Source organism: Apium graveolens, chromosome 2 (genome assembly GCF_009905375.1).
Source record: "Apium graveolens cultivar Ventura chromosome 2, ASM990537v1, whole genome shotgun sequence".
Classification (NCBI taxonomy): Eukaryota; Viridiplantae; Streptophyta; class Magnoliopsida; order Apiales; family Apiaceae; genus Apium; species Apium graveolens.
Window position 1 is genome coordinate 243,394,545 of NC_133648.1, and position 22,808 is coordinate 243,417,352.

The 22,808-nt window shown below is 34.2% G+C and overlaps 3 protein-coding genes across 4 annotated transcripts; 2 read left to right on the plus strand and 1 right to left on the minus strand.

Moving 5' to 3' along the window:
- Window positions 1–941: 941 nt before the first annotated feature.
- On the minus strand, window positions 942–1,706 carry LOC141698620 (uncharacterized). The gene has a single exon (XM_074503390.1). It carries the CDS (start codon window positions 1,704–1,706, stop codon window positions 942–944), a length of 765 nt encoding a protein of 254 aa, XP_074359491.1.
- A 1,582-nt stretch (window positions 1,707–3,288) lies between these two features.
- LOC141708263 (polypyrimidine tract-binding protein homolog 2-like) lies at window positions 3,289–12,939 on the plus strand. Its single transcript, XM_074511781.1, has 11 exons — window positions 3,289–3,435; window positions 3,836–4,037; window positions 4,158–4,367; window positions 6,078–6,140; window positions 6,221–6,294; window positions 7,961–8,053; window positions 8,158–8,215; window positions 8,562–8,666; window positions 8,760–8,841; window positions 12,022–12,134; window positions 12,248–12,939. The coding sequence occupies exons 2-11, from the start codon at window positions 3,852–3,854 to the stop codon at window positions 12,587–12,589; spliced, it is 1,326 nt and encodes a 441-aa protein (XP_074367882.1). The 5' UTR covers window positions 3,289–3,435; window positions 3,836–3,851; the 3' UTR covers window positions 12,590–12,939.
- A 1,604-nt stretch (window positions 12,940–14,543) lies between these two features.
- On the plus strand, window positions 14,544–22,346 carry LOC141708264 (ATP-dependent zinc metalloprotease FTSH 11, chloroplastic/mitochondrial). 2 transcript variants are annotated; one of them, XM_074511782.1, is made up of 17 exons: window positions 14,544–15,267; window positions 15,654–15,807; window positions 16,132–16,224; window positions 16,346–16,434; window positions 16,592–16,715; window positions 16,834–16,953; window positions 17,066–17,116; window positions 17,720–17,781; window positions 18,102–18,159; window positions 19,038–19,163; window positions 19,239–19,319; window positions 19,518–19,647; window positions 20,245–20,393; window positions 21,017–21,298; window positions 21,441–21,530; window positions 21,636–21,689; window positions 21,963–22,346. In XM_074511782.1, the coding sequence occupies exons 1-17, from the start codon at window positions 14,714–14,716 to the stop codon at window positions 22,113–22,115; spliced, it is 2,370 nt and encodes a 789-aa protein (XP_074367883.1). In that variant the 5' UTR covers window positions 14,544–14,713; the 3' UTR covers window positions 22,116–22,346. The 2 variants fall into 2 exon arrangements, with proteins under 2 accessions (XP_074367883.1, XP_074367884.1); XM_074511783.1 differs by lacking the exon at window positions 14,544–15,267 and having other exon boundaries at window positions 15,664–15,803.
- Window positions 22,347–22,808: the final 462 nt, after the last annotated feature.

The following is a 22,808-nucleotide window of genomic DNA, read 5'->3' on the forward strand; positions in this document are numbered from 1 at the left end:
TCATTCTTTATGGCTATACATGCAACTGCATGGTAGCATGGGATTCATGTGAGATCCCACTTCCTACATGTGCATGTTCTCTTATTCAGATCAACTACCAACTCATGTCCACCTTCTGTATAAGTTACCAAATAAGATGTGCCCCCAGACCAGTTTACAACATAATTACCAGCAAAGTGGATAGCCCTAGCACAATGTTACCAAAATCATAAAATAACTTAGATCCCAATTTAAACACAATTAGAGTAATGCACTATAACAAAGGCACTTACTTGTTGAGTTTTTTCAATGCACTTGGACAAATGATAGTGTCCCTGCCAACCATCTTGTCTCTCTTCACTTGTATCCTTTTCATGACAGATTTATGAAGCTTTCTGAACATGGTTATGATTGGAAAGTCTCTAAATTTCCTTATGGAGCTGTTAAAAACTTCACAGTGATTGTTAACAAACATATCACTGTGAACCAATGTCATAAATGAGGATCTTGTCCATTGACTGAATGGCTTAGCCATTAGCCATTCATAGCATTTTAGAGCAATCTATTTATAATCATACATTGTAATGATGTTAATACTAGCTTATATTAACATACATTTGATACATACAGTTATTATATAAGTACCTCTTTCATCTTTGGCATGTGTAATTTGAGTTCCCACTCTGTTGAAACCCTTGCAGATTTCCATAACAGCTGCCTTAAAGCAATACCCTTGAAATCCTTATTCATGTTTTGGTACAAATGCATAACACAGAATCTGTGTTCTGCATTTGGTACCACTACTTCCAAGGCATTTATGAGGCCCTATAAACACACATCACAATTAGTCCAAACAATTCTGTGATAAACATAAGTAAAAGGTTTAAGGGAATTTGGAAAACCTTTTATCTGTCAGAGATAAATGTCCACTGTTGTTCATTATTTCCATCAATTTTTAAGTCCTAAGCCAGAAATTGCAAGAACCAGGTCCAGGACTCTGTAGTTTCTGATTCAACAAATGCCCAGGCAATTGGGTACATGCCATCATTGGAATCTACCCCAACTGCTGCCAACAGCTGCCCACCAAAAGGACCCTTGAGATGGCATCCATCAAGCCCTACAAGATGTCTACAGAACTGGGTAAATGCATACTTCAAAGGGCCCATGCACACATACATCCTCATGAATCTCCCACTTTCAGTCTCTGGCTCTGGATCTTTAAATAAAATCTTCACTATGCTATCTGGGAGTACTCTTTTCACTTCATAAGCATAATCCCACACTTGATCAAACTGTGCAGAATGAGTGCCATTAATCTTCATGAGTGCTCTTATTTTGGCTCTATACACAACATACTTGGAAATATTACATTTCAGATCATTGAAAATCTTCTTATGAAATGTAGCCACATGCCAGGTTGGATTCATTCCGATCTCCTTCTCATAGTACTCAGCTATCCATGTTGAGTTAATTTGTAGCTGGTTGAATGTGGGCATGCAACTGTGCTTATTCAAAATGGTTTCGATCTGATAAGAGGTTGTCTTCTTCATTGGAGATGCATAAACTCTCCATTCACAAGGCTTCTCACAAACATACTTCACTTTCTTCCCAAAATTCTTAACAAGTTGGATAGGTCTCGTGTCAAGAATAACATGGATCCTCACTGTCTTTCTAAAAATCTGAGATGATTTAAATATCATTCCAAGCTCAAACACTGGTCTCTCCATATCAACTTCCTCATTAAATACTGGAAATTTTGGCTACTCATCATCAATTAAATTCTCTGCCATCCTCTCCTCATCACTTCCAGCATACACAGTAGAAACATCTGAATCTGCATCTTCATTCACATCTTTGTCTCCTTCTGCATCCTGATTGAAGGTATAATCTTCAATAACAGTCATAACAACATACTTCTCAAAAATGAGATCATCATCACTATCATCCTTGTTAGAAGCATTAGAATGAAAGCTCTCAAAATCACTGTCACTTCCATTCAAAATATATTCATCACTATCATCGGGATCAGAGAAATCCTTGCAAACATTCTCCATTTCCCTGATTGCTTATTCTTCCTCAAAATCAGCTTGTGTTGATCCTGGGAATGGATCCTCCATATGAATTTCATCACCACAATCCCACTCAACATTCTCTTGACTTAAGGGTTCAATCCTAGTCTCATAAATCTCAACATACCTATTAGTCTTTGGCCTATTCTTAGGATTAATGAGTGCACACATAACCATCAAATCATCAGTTTCTAGGTTAAATAGGCCATGATCCATTGTTGTCCCTAGAAGTTTGTACCATAAGTTATAACCACCCCCTATAACCACTTTCTATTAGCATACTATTAATCTCAATCATACTTATCACATCAGAGTCACAAAAATCCACAAATTTAAACAGGCCCCCAGTATACCTCTTAGGGTTTTCTTCAAAACCACCATTATAAAAGAGCAAATTGTGAAAAGTTCATCAGCTGTTAAACAAAAACCCACATTATATTCTACAACAGAAGCTACAGAACTAACATACATCAATTCATAGAGACAACACACATGTATAAAAAAGACAGATTTTTACACATTTATGCCTCCTATCATAGCATGATAACAGGAATTACACGAAAAACAAATAAAAATCGAACACATTCAGATTTTGTCCAAGCCCTAAACAATTACTTCAACAATTAAGTTAAAATACAGACACCTAATACACACTAATAACTAACTCTGGAAAGCAAAACCCCTAAATTATATGATCATACGCACAAGTTTCAAGAAAAATATTGTGAAGGTTTCAGTAATTACCAATATACTCTGGACATTCATATGCCTTGAACGCATTTTCATCTTCCTTGGACCTCAGCAACCACACCATTTTGCTTTGATCGCACTTGATCGCCTGATTATCTGAAGGTTAGGGTTTTTTGGAGGGAGAGTTCGAGTGAGTAATATAATAATTGAAGTGATTGTATACTTTATTTGACATCAGTCACCCATTTAACCCTGTCCCTGAGAAAACAAAAAGACATGTTAACGTTCCGTTAAACTAAATTAACGGAATGCTATCGTGTGCCAAATATTTTTTTGTTGGACCACTTTACTGATAGTTTCAATAAATACGCTATTTTCTTGTTAAAAAAAATAGTTCGGGTCATATGAGTGCAATTAAGTCAAAAATAAAAAAACATACAAGTTCCTCCGACTTCATGAGAGAGCTTATTATAAAGCTGGGTTGGTTTGGTATTACTGATATAGGCCCAATCTATAAACAAAAAACTTTTCCACGAGTGTCCGCTTTTAAACTGTCCATTTGCATATCTCACGTAGCAGGCCTGGCCCACATTGGCGGCTATAAAATATATAAAAAGAATATAAAAATCCAGCAAGAAATTAATCTCTCAAATAATTATCCATCGATTCATCAACTCTTCATCGTCAGTCTACTCAGGTATTGTGTCTCTATCTATCCTGGATCTCATACCTATATATATACACACTGTGTGTGTATATTCTCTCTATACAATCTGTGTATTGTTTGTTAGGGTTTATATGTTATTTTATCTGTCACGCTTCTAATTCACAATTTTATTGTAATTTGAGGTGAATTCAACATTTATTTACCTGTAATGAAGATTAGAGCATTCGAATTATCTCAATTTTCATTTTATTTTATTTTATTGTGTTTTTACAATTGTAGTTATATTTTTTATTTTTGACTTTTGGAGAGTATTGGATTGATATAATGTATGAATAGGGGAATCGAATAAGAGTTTCGTGCTTCAAATGTTGTAATTAGTTATTTATAGATTGTAGGGAGAAGGTTTGTTAACCATTATATTTGTTGATAGTTAGGGGAATAGCGTTATGGCGTCTGTATCGAGTCAACCACAGTTCCGTTACACACAACCTCCGTCCAAGGTTCTTCATTTGAGGAATTTGCCGTGGGAGTGTACTGAGGATGAACTGATTGAGCTTGGGAAACCGTTTGGTAAAGTTGTCAACACAAAGTGTAATGTTGGAGCTAATCGCAACCAAGCTTTTATTGAGTTTGTAAGTGCAAATTGATTGTTGACTTTCCTTTGATTGATTTTGTTCCAGTTTTAGTTCAGTGTATTGATCCTTTGTAAGTTTTGTGTTGATGGATGTTGTTCGTGTATCGTTTTTTTATAGGTTGAGTTAAATCAAGCTATAGCAATGATATCGTATTATGCTTCATCGTCCGAACCGGCTCAGGTACGAGGGAAAACTGTCTACTTACAGTACTCCAATAGGCAAGAAATAGTGAACAACAAAACTACAGCTGATGTTGCTGGAAATGTTCTACTGGTAACAATTGAGGGAAATGATGCACGGCTTGTCAGCATTGAGGTTTTACATGTGGTAAGTAATTTTTTTTTTGTTTTGCTTGTATGTTTGCAAAGTGGTACACTTCTTGATATGCGATATGCGGTTTTTGGTAGTTAGGTTTGTCACAACCCAGCTTGTTTAAGTTTTTATTTGACATGAATGTAAATAAATCAGCAGGTTCTTGTGAAGGAATTTATCTTCATGGCAGCTTATTCCGTCGGGAGAAAGAGCGCATGTGTGTTTGTCTCTTTTCTCCTTCCCTTAACACTTGGCTCTTTCTTCCTCATCTTCCTAGCCTCTACCTTACTTAGACTTTCAGATGCTTTTGGTTTTTCCTTTTTTTTTGTTCTGCATGTTCTAAAAGCTGGTTATGGTGCTTGTGTCGGAATATTCCACATTGTAGTTATAGTGCTGAATATTATTGTTTGGCTGTCTTTAATACACAATTTCTATGCAAGTGTTTAATCGGATGGAAAACTGGTGCAATGGAATAATAGACAATATAATTTGAGGAAACTAAGGAGCAGCTCTAGTCATTTTTGTACTTCTCCATCTCTGTTTTTGGTACATTATCGACTTTTCAATGCATAATTTTCTTCAATGCATAATTTTCGAGTATAAGGAGCAGAAGTGTGGAGCATTTGTCACTAGGCTATCCCAGAACCCCTATTTTCTGCCTCGCTAGAGCAGCTTAGGCTGTTCCTAGATGTTTAAGATTGAGCTCATCTTTTATGTTGTCATTTTGAAATTGTTGGATGTGAATGATCAACTGAAAAATGTAATAGAAAGTGGTGGTACAATAGTTTTCATCTATGATGTCAAACTTCCTAATCATCCACGTGCTTAGCCAAGTAATCTAATTCCATATACAACAGTGCTTAGTGATGTTGTATGTGAATGGCAAAATGATAGCAAGTGCTTGTACAACAATTTCCATATATGATGTTATACTTCATGTTCTTTTACGAGCTTAATTAAGTTTATTGTATGTTATTTCTTCTTTAGAACAACAACTTTTGGTCATTAATTGCAAAAAAAAATTGTTTTAGACCAATATTGATGTCTTGTTCATTGTTTATACATGTTAATGCTAATTGCATCTTGTCGAATGGTATTTGGTTTGATTTAAGAAACTCGTGTTTCTATGGACATGTTTCTGAATTTGTTATTCAGTCCATGGGAAATTCTTTTTTGGACCTGTTGGTGTTTCTCTTCTTATTTTTTTTTATGCTAGTGGTTGTAAGTAGACCGGGTTCTGATTCAGGAGATGTTTATTAATGTAGGGAATGCATATGTTCAGTGTAGCAGGTTCTTAAACAGATGGATGGTCAATTGATTCGTAATTTTTGGATTTAATTCCGATTCATATCATTGTTAGACCCGTATTCAATATCCCTTGTATGTCACTTACGGACAAAAGATATTGATTTGTCCTTTAGATGAGCATCAAATCTATACCGTTGGTTAGTTATCTGTCACTTTAGTGTACCTAATGGTAGATTATATATTTGCTAGCATTTCACATGTTACAGTGATATATCAGTTTACTGCATCCTAATAATATGAGGAGTTTTATAATCCTTATAGCTGGACAATGCGTTAGTGTTTCATCATGTACTATATACACCCATATTTTGCAACCAAATCTAAGAAGCATATGTACTGTCAAAGTAATTATTAAATATGTCTGGTGAGTATATCAGTGAATGCTTTCTTTGTTGAAATTCTATTTTTTCTATATAGGTATTTTCGGCTTTTGGGTTTGTGCATAAGATCACTACATTTGAGAAGACAGCTGGATTTCAGGTGTGTTTGCTGCCAATCGGAATTTGATCAAATTTCTGCCTTTTCCATCTCGTAATAATTCAATTTATGTTTGATGTTAGGCACTTGTGCAATTCACTGATTCGGAAACTGCTTCCTCTGCTAAGGATGCACTTGATGGAAGAAGCATTCCCAGGTAATGTTAGTCTTGGTTCAGTGATGCTGTTTCAGGTCTTTTGTGCTCTACATTCTTTTGGCAGTGTTAGATCCTCTTTCCAATATCTGCTTGATTGTGTCTACTTATCATGTATAGTTTTCCCATTCTTTGATGTCTCATAAGCAATTGCAACGGCCTCTTGTGACACTGTGAAATAACCTAAAGAGTGCCATGCAGTGTTCCTTCACTGTTGTTTGCTAGGTCATGGCCGTCTCTTTGTGGATGGGACCGGTGGGTTATTTAGTGTTTAGTTTCATTATTTTGTGGAAAGATTCTATCTTCTCTATGTTTATGAACTATTAAAATTATAGCCTTTTATGCTAGTGATTTGTTGAATATATTGTTTTAAACTTAATACTTCTAACCAGATTAAGTTTGAGTTTCAGTTCTAAATTCAATGATGCTCAGACTCTTTTAGAAGGATCCGATGCGCGGCACAAATCAGAGTGTCCCGTTCTTCGAACTTAATAATCAAAGACTTGGAGACACGTTTTATAGGATCCGACACTTGGATTTGGACACGGAAATTATTATTTTTAATATTATATGATGCTTATTATAAACAAAAACCTACCATTTTATATAAAATTATATGTGAACTTCTGAAAAACAAGGGTAAAGTAATATTTATTATATATAAATTTATAACAAGTATAATGTCAAAAGTTAAAGGGTTAAAGTATACTGCATAACAAACAATTACAAATAGGTTCTCGTATGTTGTCTGAGATGAAGTGTCCATTTTCAAGATGACATTCGGATCCGGATCCAAGTATCGGTGCAGTGTCGTGTTTTGTGGACACGGGTACGGCTGGGTTTTCACAAGAGTCCGAGTATCACACTTCCAATTGTATCGTGTATATAATAATCGCAAGATGTATAATATCAAAGTACTACCAAGTACCAACGGTCAAGGTGTCGGTACTCCTTAACAACATATCTAAATATAATATTTTTAACCTCAAATATACAATGTTTTAGGTTTAAGGTTCTAATCTCATTAAAAATATATTGAATTTAAATATATGTATTTAAAATTTTAGGAGTGCTGAAAATGTATGATTTGAATGGTATTAGCAACATATTAAAATTTGACATTTGACATTTGTATTATTAGTTTCTACAACTATAAGAAATAACAAAAAATAAAATTAATACCCAAATATTCATATTTACAATAAGTAGTAAATATGTATAAGAAATCCGACTTTTGCACAGGATATGAGCTACTAAAGTAAAAATTTGATAATTGCCGAAATTAAGTACCAAGTTGCATGTTTCTTGTTCGAAGAAGGGTTTACACAGCTTATATATAAAAATATTATATCTAGTGTTCAACTTATCTTGGTTCGAATAGTTTATTTAAGTAAATGTATCACAGGATTTTAAATGAGTGGTAAATTAGTGAACCATGTTTTTTTCAAGTATCTAGCTTAGCAGAATAAGAGATGGAAAATGCTGGATAGAAAACTTGTGCCTTTTGTGAGGTGATCTAGCAATCAAATGGTTCTCTATCACATGTATATGCCTCAAATGATTTTATTACTTATTGATATGTTGTCAAGCATGTCTTTTAGTTTTAAGTTACCTCTTAGATTATTTTATCATTGTTCGTACTGATCTATCTTTTCTGAACATATATCAGCTATCTGATTCCTGAGCTTACCCCTTGTTCGCTCCGAATCACTTATTCTGCACATACTGATTTGAGTGTGAAATTTCAGAGCCATCGCAGCAGGTACTTTTTACTACAATGATGTACTCACACATTGTAGTCTACCTTTATATATGAAGTTTAATATGAGAATGTTTAGCTTGAATAATAGTCCTTTTTTGCTTTAGGGACTACACTAATCCCAGCCTTCCTGTCAATCCCTCCGCCATAGATGCTACTGGGCAGGTAAATTCTTGAAATTATTTTGTTTTATCTATAAAGTAAAGACTAAGCTATTTATGCTTGTGGGATATGGCTTGTCATGACCTGATGCATGTGTTTGATATTTTAAGAAAAAGAAGTCATGTCTTCGCTGTTTCTTCTTAGATCCCTGTTTTCTGCCATAATCATATCTGATGTGAGAAGCTTCTTGTTCTCAGATATTATAACTGAAATCTTGCACTGCAGAGTTATAAATTACCAAAAGAAAGTTCCCATGTCATTTTACATGCACTTTCATACCCTTGGGAAAAGTTTAGCACTTCTGTATTTTCCACTCTGATAGTCTGATAGCCATTTCATGTTACTGCAGATCAGTATGGGTCTAGATGGCAAAAAGCTAGAGCCTGAAAGCAATGTCCTTCTTGCTTCTATCGAGAATATGCCGTATGAAGTCACCTTGGAAGTTTTGCACATGGTATCAGGCTATCAACATGATCAATATGCAGTATTTAGCATTTTGTGTGGATCTTATGTATCATTTTGATCGTTTCTTGTAATTTACGAATAGGTTTTCTCTGCTTTTGGGACTGTCTTGAAGATTGCAATGTTCGATAAGAATGGAGGGGTTCAAGCACTGATTCAGTACCCTGGTTAGTGTAACTAAGAATCCAGTCGATTAAATAATACCTATATATATTGCAATATTAGAATTTAATCGTAGTTGCTAGAGGTGGTAATTGGCTTTATAGTTGTCTTTAAATTGAATGCATGTTTTGTATTACAAGTCTGCTAAAACATGCGTGATTAAAGATATGTATTATTAGTTTAATTTAATGTAATTATGTAATTATTACAGAATGTAGGACTTGGAATAAGTAATAGGGAGTATAATTGGTATTTGCAGCAATGTTATTTAAGATGATATGTGCTCTGTAGTGAGAAGGGTCTTGTGGAGCCTAGGCAACTATAGTATAGCAATTGAGTTTTCTTTATTAACTAGTTAAAGTATAGCAGAACGACTGTTTGATTATCAGTTTGCTCAAGTCAAACATTGTTTTTGTATATTCAACTTTTGTAACTTATGCAACGTTTTTTTGTAATTTAACATAACCGAGGAACTTGCAAACTCTATAGATGTCTAGCATGACAATGAGTAATCAAAACCTCACTGAAAAATAAACTTTAGAAAGATAAAAGAACTCAAAATATACAAAATCAAAACATGTATATGTCTATAAACAAAATTCCAATGCGTCAAGTGTAGAAAATATTCCATAATGTATATTAACATGAAGTAACCTAGAGTGTGCATAGTGAGAAAATGTGTTTATTATGTACTGTGTTAATGTTCTTTCCTTGCATGTTTTATATAGTATTTAGTAAGGTTGCACATATTCACACATTATATATGTTTTTAAACCATTTATATGTTCCATATAATCCAGAATACCCAAAAGAACGTACAAAAAAGAGTGAAATTCAAGCCTTTTTTGCCCCTGATAGAATGCTCGTTGCCCCACCTTAGTTCAGTTAAAATAGTTTGCCAGTAGAATGCAACTTTCTCACCTCAGTCCATTTGGAACAAACAGTTTTTTCCTCACCCATTCTTATCCGAGGCAAAAGAGGCTCCCAAGTGAAGTGGAGCAGAAGTGAAAATTAAAACGAATATATATACACATTATTGTAAAAATATACCGATATTTAATATTTTTTATTATTTTGGGGATCTAGTTGATTAGACAATTTTTTAGCTTATGTATAATAAGCCCTATTGTTTATGGGCCTTATTCTACTAGGTTTATTTTTTAGTCCCTATATAAATAATGTGATGAATCCCTACATATTAGTAACACTTGATTATTGAATTATTTTTTAAAATTGAATTGAGTCTCTCTTTGTTTATGGGTTGTGATACATTGTTTATTCTCCCTTCCGTGGTTGGGAAACCTTTAGTATATTGGATTTTCACTCAGTTGAATCGCCCAAGTTTATCTCTCATTAATTTATATTGTAAATTCATCTTTCTGAAATTTGACTTGAGGTTGCGTGAGGTCACTTGCTACTAAAGCTACTATTGAATTACATAATATTTTAACATGCTTATATATTCGTATAATTGAGAAATCAAAACTCAACAAGTACCAAATTAAGTATGTAAACAAATTACATATTAGTCACATACAATGTATAGGAATAATAATAATAATAATAATAATAATAACAGTAATTAAAGAAACGAATCTATAACAATGAATACAAAGAGATAAGAAGTCTACGCAACATATTTATGATATTTTCTGTATTCGAGACTTCACTTCGTACTTCCTATTTACTTATATATTTTATTATTATAAAAATATATAATTTTGTGTCAATTGTATTGCAAAGGTCCTATAACATTGACTTTGCTAATTAGTGTATAGGTTTAACCATGTTATATAATTTTAATAGGATCTATCTATACCAAAGTACGTATGAACATTTGATTGCCCAACAAAAAAAATATACCTGTACCAAATATAATCAGGGTATGAGTTAAATGCCATATCGTGCATAAAATATTTTACTGAATTCCCCTTCCCCCCAGTTTCTTGTGTTTGTTTGGTTAGGAAAATGGAAAGTATTAGGCAAGTTTTAAAAAAACCACCAAAACTACTAAACAAAATAGGAATTTTTTTTTAGTCTAGAAGGGGGAGGATATTTTATAGAACTCCCTCTCGTATCTTTCCTCTCTCATTTCCCGACACCTATTTTGGTGTCTAGATATCGTTCTTGCATTGTGGCTGGAGCTCGAATTTTCAGTGAGTTTCCTGGTTCTGATAATGGAAAAAGATCCACCTTTTAATGTAAATGAACGGTTTTATTATAAAACAATTCTAAACTGAATAAAGTAATAAATGAATATGTATCATAAAATTTTTTGGCAGAACATTACTTTTTTAAACAAATAATTTTTTTAGCTAGTAATTAACAGTAAGAAAGCATTTTCCAAAATTATAAATAATTAAGATTATTTTCGGGTGTTCCAAAGACGGGTTATTTTTCAACCTAAAATTATATGATCTACCTATTCTATTTTTTTGGTTAACATGTTCGGGTTTAAGAGTTAACGGGCTTTATTTTTTTTGTTTCTTAAAACAACATAAAGGGGTCAAACTTTAGTGAGGTGCTCCTCTTATGCACCTGTTACACTTGGTTTAGACCTTGACGCTCGCTGCCCCTGCCTTAGCGAAGACGAGCACAAAGGCTTGCCACTATTAGCCTCTTGCCTTGACGTCCCTTTGTTAAACATTGGCTCGCTTCTTAATAAATGATAGTATATATAAATGATAGTATATATTAATAAATTATTTGGTCAATTTGACAGAATTTTAGGTGCAAAAAGGGAAATGAATAGTAATTAGGAATACATGGTGACTTGGAGTAATTTTTGCTAGATAAGAGCTTCTATATTAACATGTATGACTTTAATTTATAGAGCTGATATCTGATTGTTATGTGTGAAATCGTGTTACTGTGGCATTTCAGGGTCAGATTGTTATATATAATTATAATAAGGATTTGTTGTATGATTAGAAAACCTCAGTGCTTGCTATTGTAAGAAGAAATAATGTAGGCATCTAGATGTTAGATGTTCTAAAAGATACTTAATATTTGATGCTTGATGTTTAACCAAACACAATATGATTGGAGCTGGAAAGGGTTGCTAGAATGATAATTGCTACAACTAAAATGAATATTTGTACAAAGTTTGTTAGGGCAGTGTAAACTTTTGATGTTAGGGTATTTAAGTACAATTTAAGTATTTATATTTGAATATGGTTGCGCAGATGTTCAAACAGCAGTGGTTGCCAAGGAAGCCTTGGAAGGGCACTGTATTTACGACGGAGGGTATTGCAAGCTTCATATCTCGTATTCTCGTCACACTGATTTGAGCATTAAGGTACTTCCATTTAAAATAAAGATGTTGACGTCCAAATTATAGGCGCACTGGAAGGGATTCTTGTTATGTAACGGTTCTGTGGTTCATTGTTATATTTCTTGTATTTATCCCAGGTCAACAATGATAGGAGCAGAGATTATACAATTCCTATTGCTCCAATGTTGAGCACCCAACCCTCTATTTTAGGGCAACAACCACCTCCAATGGTAGGTCCAGGTGCCCCCCAATACAACGGGTCTCAGTTTTCCCCTGCTCATCAAGGACCTGCAATGCATCCACTTACGTCTGGGTGGAGTGCAGCACCCCCTGCAGTACCTCAGTCCATACCGGGTCAGATGCAAAGTCACCAGTACATGCCTCCTGCAAGTATGCCCTCTCAGTATGGTCATCAAATGATGCATGCTCCAAATGGTTACCACCATGCTGGGTCATACCCTCGCTACCCGCCTCAATAGCAGGCACATGCTTGCAGTCCTTTAAGCACTTGCAGGCTGCTAGTAGAGTGTTGAGAGTTTCAAGTCATTACTGTCCAGGCAAAGTTTAACACAATCAATCTCATGTCTGTGTTTGACTGGTGTTGATCCCTCCCTCCCCCGCTGTTTTTAATTTAATTGTCAGTATGCTGGTGGATTGTCCATGTATACAACCATCAAGCATTATGTTTTTCCCCTTTGTATTAGATACCAGTATTCTCTAGTTTTCTGTTTGGGGATTGACAGCTGTCATCTTCTTTTTCTATTTCGAAGTTTTGTTAATTTTCCCTTTTGTTTATTATGAAGCTGTAAATCAATTGTTTTTTGCCTTATATGTTAAGACCAAAATGATTGGAATTTTTTTTGTGAATGCGGAGTACTGTGGGCAACAATGAAATACCCGAGGATGTATAGTATTCCATAAAATTGATCAATGACAACAATTTAAACAGAAAAAAATAGAAAGATTGAAAATTTAGGAGTTGTCTAAGTGGAGGTAAATCTTTTGTCCAAAGTAGACTTAGAGCCGGTGGACATTTGAACTATGGTTAGCTTTTATGGTGGATGTAGATTATAGTAGAACTACATTGTGAAACACATTTAGATTGTACGCTAAAATATGGAGGTATACAAGTGTGTGTGATGGTAGGGAGCATACGAGGTAGACTCGTTTTCATCAAAAAAATATGTTGGTCATTATACAGATTTCATCCCTCGTTCACCACCAGTTATTGCACAGATTAGAGGACCTTATTCGATATAATTTTTTAGGACCTTAAATAGTTTTTATAAATTATCAACATAAACAGAAATTCAGAAATTATGGAACTGCCAATCATCGCAATTCGCAGGATTTTGACAGCAAATTTTGTATACGGTATTATATGAGACAAGGTTCGATGCATACATTTTTGTGAAAACTTAAAACATCTTCTATTCAAGAAGACCCTTTAAGATATCATATTTGACATTCAATATAACTAATTATTATACCTAAACCTAACTGCCTTTCTACCTTTCCGAATTTTAGCCAATAACCGGGGCAATGCACATGGGATTATAATATTTGTAATTTTATTATTTTATAAAACATAAATTATAAATACAATAATTATATATTATTCAGATTAATAAAATTAAAATATTTATATATTATTTTGTATGTATTATATCATTGAAGGATTCAAAATTTATATAGTTAAAATCTTAAAAAGTTATCCTATAATTTTGTATGTAAATTATATTATTTTGTTATATTATACTTTGAATTACTAAAATTAATTTTGGAAGTATTTGATTCCCTACAAAAGAGGTAATAAAGAAGTTGAGTGTGAATATAAATTATGTTGAATAATAATTTATAGAATTTGTAGTTATATTGAATACATTATTTAATTTTTTAAATTAAATTATATTATTATTTAAAATTTATTTTGGGAGGTGTTAACGTATTTTTTAGGAAGATCTTAACCAAACCAAATCATATTTGGCTTATAATAGTATAGATATATAGATATGCTTGCTTTCCTATATCCATAGAACTACTTATATTACATATATTTTGAAATTGGGGATATTATTTAATATTTGAACTTTTTATAAAAATAATTTAACTCATTTTAAGTCAACCCAAAATGACGTATAACAGGTAAGAAGAGGTTAAAAATTTAATTGTAAGTTGGAGTCAAAAAAGAAAATAAAGCTAATTTAATCGAGTCAAGCTGTAAAATCTTTTTTAACCAAACCATAGTAAAATTATTACCCGCTAGATGCTAGAATCGTGAGGCTAGTATTTAGCCAATATTTAACATCACCACCTCTGAAAAACAAATTAACTTTTTATTATTATTATTATTATTATATTTTTTAAAATCAAAGATATTTTCATAAATATACAAAAAATGGTAGATAAAATAGAGGCCACACCAGGGGGATACAATACAATCAGCCAATCTTCTCGTTAAGATAAGGTATCATCAATTCATCATCCTCTTCTTCTTCTTCTTCTTCGTACAAACTCTCCTTCTCTTCACTTTTAAAAACCCCAATCAAAACATTCAAAACCCTAATTTTCAATTAAATTTTTTTAAAAAATAAAAAAGAGCTATGATTACTCTCCAAGCTTCTCTCCTCTCTAACACATATCCACTCCATTACACTCATCTCTCTCCGTTAAACCTCCGTCATCTCTCCCTCTCTCCGTTACGCTCCGTCCCCTCCTCCTCCGTTACCGTCAAGTCCCGCTTTTTTCGGCACCGGTTTATACTCAACTCCACGTTGAACTCCGACAATGTCGAATCCGAAAAAATCGATTCCGAGTTAATCGACGCGTTGATTGAATTTGAGGATGAGATGATGAGAAATGAGGCTGACGTGGCGGTATCGGAGACTTCGAATGAGACTTCGAATGATTCGAAGAGTGGAGAGGAGAGTTTGAACAGTGGAGACTTGATTAGGAAGTTACCTGTTGTGGTGTTTTTGATTGGACTGTATGGGAGATTGAGGACTGGTTTCGAGAAGCTTGCGTTGTCGAAATGGTTTGATTGGTGGCCGTTTTGGCGACACGAGAAGCGGTTGGAACGGTTGGTTGCGGAAGCTGATGCCAATCCTATGGATGCTGTATTGCAGAGTGCTTTGCTTGCGGAACTTAATAAGCATAAGTAATCAAGTTTTGTTCTTTATGTGTATTATATGATTGTTGAGTGTTCGTTTAAATATAAACTAATTTTGCTCACATTACTTGAAATTCGTACATTTATTACTGTTTATGCTGATTTATAGCTGGTTTGCAGAGTTGTTTGCTAAAATGGTTGTAGTTATGTCATCCTATTTAAGTACGAGGAATATAAGATAAATTTGTTGAGCAGAACTGAATAGCGATGCTATATATGTGTGTACAATTCATCATTTAATTGTGTTGTGATTGGTGATATTTAATGGTATATGGTGGAATATGATTTTATATATGTATCAAACTTACTTGGAGATTATTTTTGCGTTCATAAGTGTTTAATGATCAAAACTTATGTTTTCCTTCTTGTTCCAGTCCAGAGGCTGTAATTATACGTTTTGAGGGAAGAAATCATGCTGTTGACAGCAGAGGAGTGGCAGAATATATTAAAGCTCTTGTAGCCACAAATGCAATTGCTGAATATCTTCCAGATGAGCAGTCAGGAAAACCTGCCAGTCTTCCCACGTTGGTACTCATATATTTCAGTTATCTGCAATGACTAAATGTATGCATTATCTGTTGTTCTGTCTGAAAATGAGGACTACACTCGTACTCGTATGTTGCACCTAGTCAAAATATCTTTTAATCACAGTGGATAATGTCACAGTTGATTTTATTATGTGTTGGAGTATATGCTAATTTTTTAATTTTTTTGTGGATAAATACTTGTATCAGCATCCCACGTGTTTGTTTCTTCTCAACTAAGGGTGTAGTTTTAGTTATTGTGTTTGTAGTGAGAAAAATCCTTAATGCGATGATTTTATTTAATTTAGTTATTGAAATGAATATGTAGTTGCAAGAGCTAAAGGAACGCTCATCTGGAAACATGGATGAGCTCTTTTTGAACCCTGGTATTTCTGACAAGCAGCCTTTGCATGTCATAATGGTAAAAAGTTAACTAGCACCTATTTCTTAAAAGTAGGACAGTTGGCATCGTGTTATATTACTAATTTTATTAAAAAAATTCAATAGTTTAAGAAATTTAATTTTGGTGGTTCATGTTGCAGGTTGACCCTAAAGCATCAAACAAATCATCACGTTTTGCACAAGAACTTATCTCTACCATTTTGTTTACTGTTGCTGTTGGTTTAGTTTGGTAAAATTTGTAGCCTCCTTTCGATATATTTTGTTGATGTATGAGCTATGTTATAAATACCTCGTGATACTGGCCCACAGTAAAATTGAATGAACATAAAAGTTTAAGAATTACTTGTATATAACAATCATTCATGGTGTTTTTTCATGAACATTAGGGTATTAGGTGCTGCAGCACTTCAGAAGTATATTGGTGGTTTAGGTGGAATGGGAACTTCAGGTGTTGGTTCAAGTACTTCATATGCCCCAAAGGAGTTGAACAAAGAAATAGTGCCCGAGAAGGTAGGTCTTTTGTCTTCTGTGCTTGCAAGATTTTTGATTTGGCCTTTAAGTTTAGCTCTAGGATTATATTCCTGTGAGTGATTGTATTATGGAGTCTGATTTCTTTGTATTTTTGCAGAATGTTAAAACATTTAAGGATGTCAAAGGTTGTGATGATGCAAAACAGGAGCTTGAGGAAGTGGTGGAGTACCTAAAAAATCCGACAAAGTTTACTCGACTTGGCGGGAAGCTGCCAAAGGTTGACACTCTGAATTTTATTTTGTTACTTGGTTAACAATATATTTACTTGGCCGGCCTTGCATTTAGATTTGCATATTTTAACCAGTATGTATGGTATTGATGGATTACAGGGAATTCTTTTAACAGGAGCTCCGGGAACAGGAAAAACTTTGCTTGCTAAGGTGAGGAGTCTTAGTTGCTATAAAATTTCTCTGTGCAGGCTCGTGGATTACAATATAAACAAGTAACAACCATATTAATATTCCACTTCCAAAATTTTCTTGTACATATCTTGGGGGTTTTGCTTTCGAGCTATTGATTCCTTAAGTTTCCTTTTCAAAGTACCTTGTTTCAATCTTAAAGATATGATTTCTGTTCTGCTTGTTTTAGGATTGGGGATATAAATCTATAAGACTGTAAGTTGTTGTAATATACTCCTTCCGTCCCTTTCGATTGTTAACATTTGGATTGGGCATGGAGATTAAGAACTGATAATAAAGTGAGTAAATTGTGGGACCAATAAGATTTAAGTAATAGATTAGAAAGATAAAGGGAGTTGATGGGAATTAGTGGACCCGTTTTAGTATTTTAAATTATTAAAATTTTAATATATTTGAAATTTTTTGAATTGTAAACCATAAAGAATTGATGGGACATCCCAGATAGTAATTGTTAAGAATTGAAAGGGACGGACGGGTATATTTATGCATGTAGATTCTAAGAAATGGTATCACACATGCTTTACTTCATACAATTCTTTTTCTCACTTCTTGTACATTGCCAAGGCTATTGCTGGAGAAGCTGGAGTACCTTTCTTTTATAGAGCGGGTTCAGAATTTGAAGAAATGTGAGTATCAACTTTTTACTCGGTAGACAGTCTTGTGGTTAGATAATACTTTGAGTGACGATACATTAGCTTGCGCGTCAATATCAGTGTCCCTATAAATATAAAATGATAAAAGCTTCAAACTTTTTGTCTTTGCTGATTGGTGAAAGAAGATGCAGCTCTGAGGCTGGTTTCATCAAATTTTATATTTATAAGAATCAGGATTTTGTTTTAAAATTGGATTTATATCAAAAGATTCATATGTTACTGCTTTTTGGACTGGTAGTTTAGCTTATAATGGTTCATTAGCAAATGCTGAAATATCATTGCTTCTACTATAGGTTTGTTGGAGTTGGTGCTCGGCGGGTAAGATCCTTATTTCAAGCAGCAAAAAAGAAGGTAAATTTAGAACTTTCAAAAACTTTACAGCTGTTTTACTTATATTAATTGGGATTAGGTACAAGTTATTCTTAAATGTATAAGCATTAGGTTCTATCCTTTCTGTTACATGTGTATTCATTTTATTTCTGATTTAAATGTAATATCTAAATATAAAGAAGGGTGAAAGCTTAATTCTGGTCATGTTCAGGAAGGTGTTACCTTGTCCTCTCATTTTGCTTATGCTCTTCATGTAGCATTCAGACTGGATGGCTATGAATGTACATCCATAGTTATATCAATTACGGCTAAAATAGGAGTGAACTCTATCATAATCCGTGGAATTTCCATTGACCACTTCTAAGTTTTTGATTCTGACTACCAACTCATACGTGAAAAATTGAAGCTCTTCTTTTCGAAAGAGGAATCTGGTCCTGCCGGTGTTCAATACAATTTATTTTTTTCTCCATATCTCTATACATTAAAAGTTAAAGATCCACATTTATCCTTTTGATGAGATAATAGGCTAAGAAAAGTTCAGCGTTCATATATAATAGCAAGTCAATTGTGAGTTTTTAGTCGCTTTGCATGTTACTCTTAATCATAGTCTTCCTCTCATCACCTAATCTGGAATTTTGAGCACTGACCTCTCAGTTTCCAGTACTTTAATTAGCCGATTGTACTTTGTAGCCAGTATATTAGTTGCCGATAACTCAAAACTGCACTCCCCTGAATCGTATTAGCTATTAGTTTGCCCAGCATATGTACTCTCTGATTAAAAAGTCACAAATTTTCCCATCAATCTATGGAAATTGAGTCATACCTTTATGTAGTAAAATTTAATGGGTAACTCCACAATTGTTTCTTATATTAATGTTTAGGTTCAATTGCTTTTGTAGGCTCCTTGCATCATATTCATTGATGAAATCGATGCTGTTGGATCGACTAGGAAACAGTGGGAAGGTCATACAAAGAAGACATTGCATCAACTACTTGTCGAAATGGATGGTTTTGAACAAAATGAGGTACGGTCTAAAAGCTTATTACTAGTTTGATGCAATATTTACTGCATTTCTAAAAAGAATCTGTTTTGCTTGAAGGGAATAATTTTGATGGCCGCAACAAACTTGCCTGATATCCTTGATCCAGCTTTAACAAGACCTGGTAGATTTGACAGGCATGTAAGTCTTGGATAGTATATTAGTTACAGGATTCATCGTACATTAGAAAGTGGGGATGTAATTGGGAAAAAATTATGGACATAAACTAGTCATCAAGGATCAAGCTTAAATTTCCTTGGATTTGGATATTCTAATCACCCATTTTTTTTGTAAATGATTGTAAAAGTAGAAAATATTTATTTGAATCCTACTTTCCAGATTGTTGTTCCTAATCCAGATGTGCGGGGTCGTCAAGATATATTAGAGCTATATTTACAAGACAAACCATTAGCAGATGATGTCGATGTAAAAGCAATTGCACGTGGTACACCTGGCTTCAATGGAGCAGGTAAGTGGTGCACAGTTCTTTTTCACATTTCAAATAGTGATTCTGTTCACCCCAAGTATAATATCACTTCGAGATCCACAGTTTTCCAAGGCATGATTAACTCTAAGATTAAGTGTCATGGACGGAATGCTAGTTAATTAATTCTGATAACTAAAAGCAGAAGCAGACGATGATCAGAGATCAAATTTTAAATAGATTACAGCTTGTTCCAGCATCTTTTAGGAATAGAAGTGGAAAAAAGGTTGAAATATGAAAAGAAAAAGGAAGCCTAAAGAGAAATTTTTTCTTGTTCCCATGTTTTTCTCAGGAAGAAGGAAGTAAAAAAAAATAGTAATTTTACCACTTCTCTCCGAGTCATACCAAATTTCGGATATTTTTTACAGAGAAACTATACCAAATCTTTCTTTACTGTAGATATCCTTGCTATGCATATGAGTACTAGGTTTCATTTAATTATTAGGATTATTATTAGAGCTAAGCTTCAGACTATGTTTGCTAAGTTTCAACTTCTTTTCTGAGCTTGAGCACCAACTTTAATTAATTTAATACCTGATTACACCTGCTTTATATCATTCTTAAAAACCTTCACTTGTGCAGATTTAGCAAACCTGGTCAATGTTGCGGCAATTAAGGCTGCAGTAGAAGGAGCTGAGAAATTAAATTTAAAACAATTAGAGTTTGCTAAAGACAGAATTATGATGGGTACAGAGCGCAAGACGATGTTTGTGACAGAGGAGTCTAAAAAGGTGAGTATTTGGTATTGAATGAATTTAGTGCACAGACGAAGCACCTTGTTAGCTTTACTTTGCTTTCTCTCTCTCTCTCTCTCTCTCTCTCTCTATCTCTCTCTCCAAGATCACTTTCCAGAATACTCCCCTTCTTTACATTTAAGTTTTATGTTATTGTTGTTTTTGCACACGAGGTTGGGCTTGGGGTGTGTTGTTCTCCTTCCTTTTTTTATCAATATTCTGCACCTTCAATGAAATGTAACGAAGTATGCGAAGTTGCAGTCAGTATAGAAAAGTTAGTACTCGATGTCCCGATATATGTTCACATCGAGGCTGTTACCACATCAAGGCTGTTATCACTTGCTACTTGCTAGCGGTTCATCATGTAGCCTAGTGTGTTACAAGTATACACTTGATCTGTTGTCCGTCGCTCTATGGGGGACCTCTGAAAGTTGCATTTAATGACAGATAACATGTTTAGCCATACCGCGGAAACCCTTTGTCTGAAACCCGGTACTTTGAATTAGCTAAACGACTTAAAATAGACAAGAGAGGATTGTTTTTCTTGTTCCTTGTCAAGTTTATAGAATATGCATTAAATTGGCATTTGCAGTTCATGTGATTGATCATGTCATTTTCAGCTCACGGCTTATCATGAGAGTGGTCATGCAATAGTTGCCTATAATACTGATGGTGCGCATCCAATTCACAAGGCGACAATAATGCCTCGCGGACTTGCTCTGGGAATGGTTACACAGCTTCCTTCTGATGACGAGACATCAATAAGCAAGAAGCAACTATTAGCACGTCTTGATGTCTGCATGGGAGGGAGGGTTGCTGAGGAGCTTATATTTGGTCAGGACCATATAACCACTGGTGCAAGCAATGATCTTAAAACAGCTACAGCACTTGCCCAATATATGGTATCTTTTGTTCTGTTTATAATTACATAAAGCTTTTATTAAAAAAGGGTTAAAGCATGTTATCTTGATACCGGCTGTTTTGGACATGTCTTGAGTTTTTATATATTAAATCTCATTTCTATATTCCTTTCATATTTTCTAGGTATCAAGTTGTGGAATGAGTGATACAATCGGTCCTGTTCATATACAAGAGCGGCCTGGGTCAGAAATGCAATCACGTGTTGATGCTGAAGTGTGCTTCTTAAACTTGTTCTAGTATTTAATGTTGTATTGTTTTTGTTATGCAGTATCTTAGTTTTTGTACATATGAAATCTAACATGTTCACCTGATTTTCAGGTAATGAAACTTTTGAGAGAAGCTTATGATCGTGTGAAAACCCTGCTAAGGAAGGTTCGTCTAGCAGTGCCTAAGCTAATATCTAACTACTCTTTAGTTACTACTTCATTTTAGTTTCAGAATACGTGCGCATCTACGGTTTTGTGTGTTCGCGTTTAAATCCCTAGTAATTAATTGCTAAATTGTATTATCTATTTCAATAGATTTTTCTAAGCACCCTCTATCATGTTTGGAATCGTATTTGATGACTAGCATATCTTAAACTTTTAAGCATCATATTTCAGTAGATTAATCTAACAATCTGACTGCCATTTTCCTGTATCTCAGCACGAGAAGGCTTTGCACACGTTGGCAAATGCACTGCTTGAATACGAGACATTAAATGCAGATGACATAAAACGTATTCTTCTTCCCGATCGAGAAGTACAGCTGCCAGATATTGAACAGCAGCAGCAGCAAGAAGAGCTTGTGCTAGCATGAACGATGAATGTGTTCTCATGTATTATCTTCTTCAGTTGTAGTGGGGAGCTCTTAAATTAGATTAAAAAAAATGTAAGGGAGGAGCTCTGTACAGTAGTACAATATATAGTAGGCAGTACATGCAATTTATTTAGAACATTTATTTTTTACCCATTCTCAACAATCCTGTTGTGAACTTCCAATGTATTGTATTCTTCCAGCAGTTTTCTAACTCCCATATTTATAATTTCAGCACATAGCCACATAACCTAATCTGTCAGAAGGATTGAATCAGTATGTTTTGTTATATGTACATTGAATTAATCCATATAAATATTGAGAACAAAAAACCTTCAGGTTCATGTCGTGAAATAACAAGATTTAACAGATGAACTCTTATTATTCTGTACTAGAAATAGTTGGATCATCAATGTTAACCGGTTGGTCCCTTGTGCTTAGTTGAAGATCACAAGATTGAAGTCACTTTTGGAATATGTGGAATATGCCTATTACAGGACTTTTGGTCCCTTGTGCTTTGCCAATCCCTTGGTTTATATTAAAAGTTCGAATTGCCTACGCACATGTACAGTGTATGTTAATGAGGATTACGACTGCATTTCAAGTGGTGCTGCTAGACGAAAAATTCTTGAACCCTTTGGCTTTGTAGTTCTGGTTGAATGTGTATTGTCTGAATTAAATCCCGTTTAATTTTAT

Excerpts from the sequence above, each read along its gene's own strand:
- LOC141698620 (XM_074503390.1), bottom strand. The coding sequence starts at position 1,706 with ATGGAGAGACCAGTGTTTGAGCTTGGAATGATATTTAAATCATCTCAG.
- LOC141708263 (XM_074511781.1), top strand. The coding sequence starts at position 3,852 with ATGGCGTCTGTATCGAGTCAACCACAGTTCCGTTACACACAACCTCCG. Across the intron at positions 8,842-12,021 it reads AGCACTGATTCAGTACCCTG|ATGTTCAAACAGCAGTGGTT; the intron begins GTTAGTGTAACT and ends ATGGTTGCGCAG. Across the intron at positions 12,135-12,247 it reads ACACTGATTTGAGCATTAAG|GTCAACAATGATAGGAGCAG; the intron begins GTACTTCCATTT and ends TATTTATCCCAG.
- LOC141708264 (XM_074511782.1), top strand. The coding sequence starts at position 14,714 with ATGATTACTCTCCAAGCTTCTCTCCTCTCTAACACATATCCACTCCAT. Across the intron at positions 15,808-16,131 it reads CTGCCAGTCTTCCCACGTTG|TTGCAAGAGCTAAAGGAACG; the intron begins GTACTCATATAT and ends ATGAATATGTAG. Across the intron at positions 19,320-19,517 it reads CTGGTAGATTTGACAGGCAT|ATTGTTGTTCCTAATCCAGA; the intron begins GTAAGTCTTGGA and ends CCTACTTTCCAG.